The sequence below is a fragment of the Chanos chanos genome, chromosome 5 (assembly GCF_902362185.1).
Source record: "Chanos chanos chromosome 5, fChaCha1.1, whole genome shotgun sequence".
In the NCBI taxonomy this organism is placed as follows: domain Eukaryota; kingdom Metazoa; phylum Chordata; class Actinopteri; order Gonorynchiformes; family Chanidae; genus Chanos; species Chanos chanos.
Window position 1 is genome coordinate 1772678 of NC_044499.1, and position 10618 is coordinate 1783295.

General features: G+C 39.3%; 1 protein-coding gene across 1 annotated transcript in view; it reads right to left on the minus strand.

Annotated features, from left to right (window-relative positions):
* Window positions 1-10618, minus strand: part of LOC115811238 (NACHT, LRR and PYD domains-containing protein 3-like) — a 36129-nt gene extending 25511 nt beyond the window's left edge. Inside the window, exons 1-4 of the mRNA XM_030773358.1 lie at window positions 10515-10618; window positions 7897-7983; window positions 6301-6459; window positions 6127-6143 (exon numbers count right to left, since the gene is read on the minus strand). Coding sequence (XP_030629218.1) covers window positions 6127-6143; window positions 6301-6459; window positions 7897-7983; window positions 10515-10618 — 367 coding nt within the window. The remainder of the gene's footprint in view (window positions 1-6126; window positions 6144-6300; window positions 6460-7896; window positions 7984-10514) is intronic.

Sequence of the window (10618 nt, forward strand, 5' to 3'; positions counted from 1 at the left end):
TATTAAAAGTTATAACTATACAATCTTTTGTATTACAAGAAATATCAAGTTCACTGTGTTCAAAAAGAAGAGGCCTGTGAGGTACTTTAGGGGCTGCATGTGAGATAAGGAAGGAGACTCTGCCGGTGTGTTGTAGTCATTAATAATGCATGTAGAGGGTGAAACGCTCAAGGTTTCATGGTACGTCTAATTCCACTAATGAGCAGGTGTTACGTGCGGCGCATTTGTGTGTGTGTGTGTGTGTGTGTTTGCGTCTTGTTGCGTCCTGCGTCTTGTTTCTTCTCTTTCTCTCTCTCCTCTCCCCTGTCACCTGACGCAGGGATCCAGCGGTGGCGCGAAACAGCTGTCACTCCCCACCTGGCCTGGTGTTGCGTCCCACCTCCGTGTTCCCAGCCAGCCAACCAAAGATGGAGTGCCCCTCGTCGGATGGCCAACCGGAGATGGGGCGCGGAAATTTAAAGATGCCGGTTTTTAACTGTCGGTAGATTTCGGTCTCGTTTGCGTTCGCTCTTGTGCTCTCTTGTGTTATAATAACTCGCTGTGTATCGTGTTTGACTTTTGTTATTGTTTGATTACGGATTTGGATTACGGATTGGCTTTGGTTGTTTTCGACTGGCGTGGGGAGAAGAACAGGTAAGAGGGGGCTAGGAGTTAACTGTGTATAGGGGTTAGGTTAGAGGCGGGTGCCACTATTGTATGTTTTGCTTTGATAATCAGTGAGTGTAGTTAGGTTTATTTTGGCTCTGCCACCTTTTTGTTTTTCGTAGTTAAGTGTGTGTTTTCCCGTAGGCATTTAGGGTGGTTTTTGTTCTATTTCGTTCATTCCTTTGGCGCCGTCTATCGTTCCCTCCCCTCTCCGTGTTCGTGTAAATATTCCTGTAATTATTCCTTTGTCACTTTGTAAATATCTTTAATACGTTGCACTTTATTTGTTGTACATTGCTCCCGTGTCCGTGTGTTTTTCCCTCTCGCACCGTCCCAGTCCGACACTGGTGGTGGGTTTCTTTATGCTACGTCCCTGCATCATACCCCTAGACCCAACTCACTATCTGGGACGTAACATCAGGGCAGTAAATATTAGTGACAACCTACGCTAGGCGTAAAGGGAGAATATGGCATAATGACATAATGCAGAGTCGAGGGGGAGTCTGTGAAGTTGGGCCGGCAGAGGCGCCCCACATACAAAGAGATGAGGTAATGTGTATCCTTTTTTCGGGAACTGATAAGAATATGTATAAGAATCGGTGTTTTGCGAGAATGCATCAGCCACTCCCGGGACCGGCTCCGTTGTATGTTGTATGCTGCATTGAGTTCGTGCAATAAACATATACTGGATCAGACTCTGAAGACTTTGATTATTCATTTTGAAAGTAAGTGAACAGTGTGGTTAGAATCTTATCCATATCTGGCCCAGGCTGAGAATTCTCTCCCACACTGTGAAATATTAATTTACCTCTTTCCACTTTCTTTCTTACCTGTTATGTCTTTAAATGGTCAAATGAAGCATGGTGTACATAGACAGTAATAGACTGTAATTAGTATGAAACTAAAAGGTATTGGAGCTTTAAAATGCAAACTTATCTCTTTCCATCTTGTTTCCCTGTTATTGTATCTCAGGTCAGGTGACGGCTTCAGAATTCTCCAAAATGGTGTGGGTAGTTGCATTTAAAATATGACTAATTAGTGCATTATATAACCATCCAATGTTATTATGTTACTTTTACATGTAGGCCTACCTACAGACAAGTGTTGTTACCCAGGAATCAATGAGGTGAATAAACTGATGTTACATGGAATCAGCGCTGGAAAGTGCAACATCACATGTTCCCTGTGTGTTGCCTGGTAACAAGACAGTGTTACACTACACACCATAGATCTCTTTGTACAACACCAGTACACGCAATAATACATTAGAATAATGACAATATTTAATAAAATGCTAGTGAGAACATTTAATCATTTTTACTTTTGACTGGACTTATGGTGCAGAACTTAAAGCATGATCATTTAAAATATGATTCATCACACTGAGTGGAGCAGATCAAGGTGAGATATGTTAGAATGTAAAAGGTGAGTAATATTACAGTGTTAACGGTGGCAAAGGACACGGAATACCATATAAATATGATCCCATAGATTTAATAAATGATTAATATACCATAGCGAAGACACTGACTCTGAGCTTCACCACAATTCCGTCTGTATAACTACTCAGCATAGCAAGTTATTTCATCTGCAGCTTTGATTTTAAGTAACAAACTTTACAAACAAATGCAAACATAAATTTTTCTCCCTTATTAAACTGCTGTTAGAGTGAGGTCAGTTAAATTTTGCCTAATTTTAGAAATAGCAGCCTTCTCAGAACTCCAGCCTATCTAGGGCTCAAAGATCTGTTGTTAAAATAACTTTGACCAAACCTGGGAAAACACTCTTGTCACTTTAATACTACTTCATGATTCATATGTGTTACTTGTTGTGTTTTAGTGTCTCTCACTGTGTTTGTGTTTTTAATATCTTATTATGTTTTATAGTAGGCCTATACATTTTGAGATCAAACTTCACATGGCACAGATGAGTCGGCATTGTGAAATTCAGATTTTAATAAAATAATTAATTAGAGTTACATTTTTATTATTATTATTATTATTAGTAGTAGTAGTAGTAGTAGTAGTAGTAGTTAATAGTATTTGTCTTGTTTAATATTTACAGTATAATAACATGACACAATGTTCCAACTGTCCTGGGATCTTAATCCTGAGATGCACTACAATGTTCCCCAGTAGAGACTCTGTTCAGCAACTGCTCCTGTGTCAGTGTTTACAAACACAAGAATCTGTCCAATATTTGTGGTCTTACATTACCATGACAACACACTGAGATTGTTCTAGTACATCTATATGTTTACTCTATGATTCATTCAGTTTTATGTCACATCTTACACGCCAAATAAATGTCATTTAATAGACAAACAGAAATGACAGAAAAGTTGAGCTGTCTGTAAAATGGAGGTTTAATATTATCCACAAATCAAATCTGAGAAACAGTTAATGATTCAGCATGAGCCTGGATCTGAACCTGTGTCTCAGTAGAGATGTGTTTGTGGAGTGGACTGATCCAGACACTGGTTTGTATTAGTTTGACTTTGTATTAGTGTTCTGGTAAAGGCTCTTGATTCTAAGGGATTTACTGCCTTTAATCTCTGCTCTTAAATCTCTCCATTATTCACTCTCTCCATGACACCTTCACACTCTCCTCTGTCTCCCCACTTTACCTGCTTCAGAGTCAGTACTGTTTATAGAGAACTATAAATCTACCCTGTTAACTAAATCCACCCTGTTAACTAAATCCACCCTGTTAACTAAATCCACCCTCTTAACTTAGGAGAGAACAATTAACAAAATGACGTCCCCCAGCCAGAGCTCCGGTCTTCATTCACTTTCACTACACATTTACCTGTCAGAGAAATTACCACTCATTCACTTTCACTATACCTTTACCTGTCAGAGAAATTACCACTCATTCACTTTCACTATACCTTTACCTGTCAGAGAAATTACCACTCATTCACTTTCACTACACCTTTACCTGTCAGAGAAATTACCACTCATTCACTTTCACTACACCTTTACCTGTCAGAGAAATTACCACTCATTCACTTTCACTACACCTTTACCTGTCAGAGAAATTACCACTCATTCACTTTCACTACACCTTTACCTGTCAGTGAAATTACTACTCATTCACTTTCACTACACCTTTACCTGTCAGAGAAATCATCACTTTTTGTCTGCAGGTGTGTTGTTGATCCTGCTGCACATTCTCACAGTAAACACCACAAGATAGTTACCACTGTCACTTGGTCTCTATCTGATCTCTCATCGTAAACAGACTGCTCATGTTCTATAGATTCAGACATCCAGCATAGTCACATTTGGAGTTTTAATTAAGTCTATGAAACAAAAAACGTGTGTGAAAAAGTGAAGGGGTTGGAATACTGTCCGAGAGCCCAGTGTAGTAATCTGGTCAAGCGCTCTACACAATGTAAACATGAATTTCTATAAAACAGAGCTGAATAAACGTACTGTCTGATGTGTTGTGTTTACATGTTTTAGGAGTTAGATGAAGATTCAGTGGGACAGTCTGACAGATTATACACGATTACCATGGAAATTATTTAACTCAACACACTCTCTCACACACAGACACACAGACACACGCACACACACACACACAGACACAGAATAGACACAGAATACAGTGGATCACTGGGAGACCTGGCCTGAGTTCAGCGTTACTGTGTCATGTTTATTGATTGATTAATGTCTCTGTTTTAACCAGGTTAGTTCCACTGAGACCTGGCCAAAAAGAGCAGCTGTGGATAAAGTTCCAAAACTTTAATAAAACTTTAACTCCAGACAACAGTCCAACTAAAGAGGATAATAACACAAACTTCATTAAGGAGATTACATAAAATTAACCGTAACAATTTAATCGTAATTGACATTATCAATTAATTTGAATTAACAAAATGTAGAAGTTTTTTTTAATAGTAATTACAATTAACAATTCATTAATGGTATTTACACCACACTTGAACACATAAGACCAGAGCATGTTGCATCTGAGTTTTACATAAACTACCAACTCTTGCTGGTCTGGGGTTTAAGGAATTTTGACTGGTCCAGAACTCAGAAAGTCTGGTCTTCAGTAGTCGTCTGGACACAAACAGTCTTAGACTTGTTAAAAAGGTTGAAGTGCCTGGTCTTGGTTTACATCTAGTGCTTGATGCTGGGCCCCACAGAACTGTAGCTTCACTCTCTGGTTACAGGTGGGTTTTGGGTACTTCAATTCAAGGCACTGGTCAGTGGTTTTAGTGCATCGCCACCTACATAAAGAACCAGTCACACAGAACACATTATCTGTCTGCTCTTCATAAAACTCCATTTTGTAGCTCTCCATAAAGACATGGGAATGCTCCTAGGTACCTAGGATTGACTATTTTTTGGCAAAGCAAAACTTTTTAAATATGAATTACACCCACAAAAAAGGTAAATGTTCATGTCCATTTAAAGTAGGGTTGTTTTTGGTAAGATTTTATGACTCAGTCTCTGGCCATGTTCTGATGGATTGTTGAGGGTCTTTAATGAGGGGAGGCTGCTGGTACTGATGATGTCACATGTGGTTTAATGGTGGTGAAGTTGACAAAGCTGAAGACACTAATGTCCAGAGTTAACTGTGCTTTGTTAAATGAGTCTATCACAAATCAACTGGTTCATTCAAATGTTGTGAAGGAAATGTTTTTAAAGAGATGTTCTCGTAAAACAACGAGACAAGATGGATCCAACTGCAGAAACCTTTATTCTCCCAAAATTGAGGGTAATCCAAAAAGCAAAGTCAAAACAAAGCCCAAAGTCAAAAACTGAGAAGTCATAACTAGGTGAAGCAAGGTAATTAACAAAATGAACCAAAACAGGAAAACACGAGGACGAAACAGACAGGGAATACATACAACAGAACGAGGAAATAACACGGTACATACAAAGCACGAGAAACCACAATATCTAACAAAGAAAAGAGACAACCAGGCAGGGCAGGAGTAGAGACACAGCAGGTGAAACTAATATTCAGGTGACTGGGCATGATGAGAGTGAGAACTGGAAAGAGTGGTGTGGATGATGGAACCGGAGTCTGTGACAGTTCTGCTTGTTATAGAGCTTTACTGTGGTTCTCTTTTGGACACAAAAAAGCACTTTAGATTTTTTCTTCTGTTTTTGTTTAGTAATGGATCCTAAATTTCATTTATTGTTTTTACTGAATAAAACATAAGGAACTGAGATAATGAGGGTTAAAATATGAAATACTTAATCTGTGAACTGGATTGTTTTGGGACCAACTGTAAATGTTCAGCCTTTGTGTATTGTTTTTCATATGGAGTGTTTGGAAAACTAGATCCAAAAAAAAAAAAAGAATATTTGAAAAGGACCGAAATTTCAGATGGCCGGCCCTAATACAGAGAGTTATAAAAGTGTACAGATACAAACCCCTCAACAGTCAGAGTGCAGTCTGGGCGTATCTGAGAGTGCTGCAGTAACCTGATTCCCTCCTCCAGTAATAAACCTTTCCCACCTTCAACAGCTTTATAACTACAATACAGAAGACAGACACACTGTTCATTAGTACTCAAATACACTCAGACAATAAACTCAGTCAGCATGACCAAATGTCTGATAAACTTTACCAAACACAGATTCACATATATTACTAGAGACAAATACTTTCAAGGAAAGGTGTTTCTCTTACCTGATGTCCTGTAGACTGGGGCAGGTCTGGATGAGGGAGAGGATCCTGGAAGCCCAGCTCTGAGTCAGACTGTTCACATTCAGATCCACCTTCTTCAGACCAGACACAGAGCTCAGGAAAGACAGCAGAGCATCAAACTGCTCATCTGAGTCTGGACTCCTGCATGGAAACAGATATTTGTTTCTTGAAATGAACATTAAGAGACAAATACAGAAATGACAGTAAGAGAGAACCAGTTAAACACTTTAGAGAGAGAGAGAGAGAGAGAGATGGGGGAGGCTGTTGCATTTATTGGGGTTGTGTTATAAAATCTGATTCTGAAACTTGGTCTAAAAAGCAAATGTTACAGAGACAGAGAGAAAAAGGAGCAACATACGTTTCTCTGGACCGCTTGATTCTGTAAATTATCTGAAAAAATCTTCTCCAGCTGAAGTTGGATTTCTCTGAGTGTGGACAGGTGAGACTGATATCATAGATTGGTAATTCAGTCCATCTGTCATGTCCAAGATCCAACTTGAAATCCAATCTAAGACACACAGTTACATTTACTAAATTACTTCATGAAATCTAACAGCATAGACATTACATCATCCTTAACATGTTTCTGTGTGCATTAAAGAATGTATGTTCACTATTCAGTTATTATGTGTATTATATTATTAAACAATTATTATGTAATTACTTATTTTTTCACTAATAAGAGAAATATTAATTTGCAGTTTACAACTCGATATTAAACTAATGATCATATCATTTCTGAAAAAAAATTCTGCATTCCATATGTCATATATGACCACCTGTCAGTGAAAGAAACAGTGATTGGCTGACCCCAAATGTGCAAAACCCTCTTAATATCACACAGTTGTTTTCTATGGTGAACAGGGCTGTTATATGTCTGTCTCTACTGCTTCACTGCCGTCTGTTATCAATGTCAGTCTTCCTTTATCCTCTCCTCTCTCTTCTGTTTTTACGATAATTAATCTGGTCTTTTCCTTCACTGATTTCACAAACGTGCACATAGACAAAAATGTACAAAGGAACAATGTAGGAATGTGAGGAAGTTAATGTAAGGAACACTTCAGTTTTCTATCATAAATATACATTATAAGAACATGAAAAAGAAAAGGTCTTTATGGATCAGTTCATTTTTGTGTGTGTATATACTCGTGTTTGATTGGTTGTGTGACGCGTTTGTCTTCGGAACACTGATGTTTCAGTGCCATAACTGATTGGTTAACTAGTCTCTAGAGCCTGTGACATGTCAGAGTGAATTGCTAAAGGCTAAAGACACTTGCTCTTTCTGACTTCTCTGTGTGAGTCTAAAGGAAAAAAGTGCCACTGCCTCTCTCTCCTTCATGTTTTCCACTCTACAATGTTTTTGCACCTTTATAATTAAAAATAAAACAATGTTCAGAATATCTCTCTAAAACCAATTTGATTTTATACCTCAGGCAGAGAGTGGTTTGGTTTCATTGTTTTGTATGAAAGAAAAAAAGAAAAAAACCTGGACATACAACTGGAACAGAACTGGGTCTGTTTAAGAATACACACACACACACACACGCACACGCACACACAAATTTAAGTCTCTCTTACTTGAAATTCTCTCCACAAAACTGAAAATGTGTATACAGGCCGCACTTCAGTGTCCACTCCTCTGTGTGCGCCTCAATGCACGTCCACCTTCATGGAGAACCAGACACAGAACACATTATCACTCTGCTCTTCACAAACCTCACTTCCATCTACAGCTCTCCATACACACAGAGACAAAAATAAAAACCAGATATTACTGTAATTCTCTATATTTTAATGTCAGCAATTTTACATGAGCATTATGCTCACCAACTATCTATGTATAGTAGGCTACACTGTTAATAATGTTCTCTAAAATGACAATGTCTGTTATTACAATTATCTCTATGTATATGTCTCCTTATTAACGTCAGTAACATTACTATTATCTCTATGTGTATGTCTCCTTATTAATGTCTGTATCTTTACTATGATCTCTATGTATATGTCTACTTATTAATGTCTGTATCATTATTATTATCTCTGTGTATATGTCTCCTTATTAATGTCAGTAACATTATTATTATCTCTGTGTATGTGTCTTTATAGCTACATCGACTAATCCTCTTCCTAAGATCAGTCAGATGGTATCAGTTCTGTACAGAGTAGGGATGCACGTTAAGTCAGTTTTCAGTTGTCTGCGCACAACAGTGAAGAAAAAGAGTTTGAGTCGTGCTTTCATTAAACACTGTAAGATGTCGTACCATTGAGACGTCAAACACATGTGGAAATGTGTTTTACGAAACGCAACAGATATACGGTTTAGCTGAATATCTCTTAGCGCACACACACTAATAAGTGTTTCGGATTTAGCTGAATATGTTGGCGCAGAAGCTAACAGTTTGTTAACTGGTGCTTAGGGCGACACGAGCCTGTCCGCCGTTCTGTACGGAAGGGGGTTAACAGATAACCCTTACAGTGAACTGAGGTAAAGCCCGTGAGATTCTCTAGTAATGTTTGACGGTACAGAACCGAACAGACTGCGCTCCGGGTAACCAGAAAAGCTTGTGAGTTCCTCTAGCCTCGTTGAAGAAAAGATTTTGTCTTAAAACGTAAACGTTCTTGATCCATCCCGTCACTATTTCTTTTCCACGACAGTCGGACTCCTAAAGCCATCGTGCTGCTCAGCTCTGCTTCTGTGAGTATTTAGTTTTTAGTATTTTATTTCCCTAATGGTTTTCATACTTAACGACATGTAGTTTTATGGAAGTAAAGTGAAGAAATAGTGGGCTATAGGGTATGGTAACAGTAAGGCTGTGTTCCCAAGTAGGGTCTTTTTATTTTTAAGCTGTCAGTGCCTGCTTTACATAATAATCCTTTGGAGTAGACCGTTTTAAAAAAACGTCCTGAGCGTACTGTACAGCATGACAGCGAAACTCTGTCATACCACTTATCATAAAGAGGTCGACTGGAGTCAAACTGGACGGATTCCAGGAGTTTCTGGTAAGTGTTTGTGTTTACTGCTCGTTGTTAGCAAAACTATCCTGTTAGCTAACATTAGCTGCAACCAGATAACCAGCTAGATCGCTAACAATGTAACGTTATCTACTCAAATGGTGTCTCGCCACAGAAAAAAAAGTAGCACAGCCTCACGTAATTATCATGTTATGTCACGCAGGCGATGTTTGTTGTCAAAAATGGAAATATCTGCGTGATAAATATAAGAGAGAAAGGAGAGAGCAAAAAGACAGAGGAAGTGGCTCTGATGGAGGCCTGAAACAGCCATGGAAGTTAGATATGTATGGGGTAATGTTATATAAAGAGCTGTGTAGTCAGATCTATGGCAGTTTATACTGCTGTACAAAAGAAAGAAATGTTTTGTAAGTCGTTTTGGATAGAAATGGTCTGCTAAGCACTTAAACATGCAAAAACTGAAAACAGCTACTTGGAGTAGGCTGCAATACAAGAAGAAATATTTTGTGTAAAGTGTGGGCCTATTTTGTGTTGAATAGTGATGGAATTGAACCACTTTTAAACAGAGGTTTTGGGTAGCTTTTAAAAGAGCTGTTGATTTTAAGAAATGACGCTGACTGTTGCTGCACCAGAAACGGTTCTGCCAGGGAACCCAACCAGCTGGACACATGAAGTACCCTGCAAATCTATCCCTCCATGCCACTGCGTCTGTACTGGCGTTACTGGTGCAAAGTCTGGGTGCTCCCTGCATTCCTAAAGATGGCTCTGCAATGGGTGTCAAAGTTGCAGTAGGTGAGGTAGCTACAGTGTCACTATGACTCCTCAAGAAATTTTGGAGCATGCAGGTGGCTTTGACGATACTCTCATCCACCTCTGGAGACACACCCAGCACCCTGCGGTAAACCCTCCACTGTGCTGCCAGTATACCAAAGGTACAGTCTATCATCTTCCATGCATGTGAGAGTCAGAAGTTGAAAACTCTCCTCTCTCTGGTATTGTGGCCATGGTAGGGGTGAAGGGTGTTGCAGCGCAGTGGGAATGCCTCATCTGCAAGGAAAACATAGGGCAAGGCTCCTAAACGTTCTGCTCCAGGGAGGGGGGACTTTTCGGGAAGTATCAGGGTATTTGGTGGAACATTAGCTGCCTCAGATCTGAAGGCTTAGGTGGCCAGTGTTCCCCCATCACTGTTTCTTCCATAGGCAACAATAACTACCCTGAATCAGTACCATGCATCTGCAATGGCAAGGAGGACGATGGAGAATGTCCCCGTATAGTTATAATACGAGGACCCGCTGGATGGAGGGGCCTCGATGATAACATGCCCATCCAT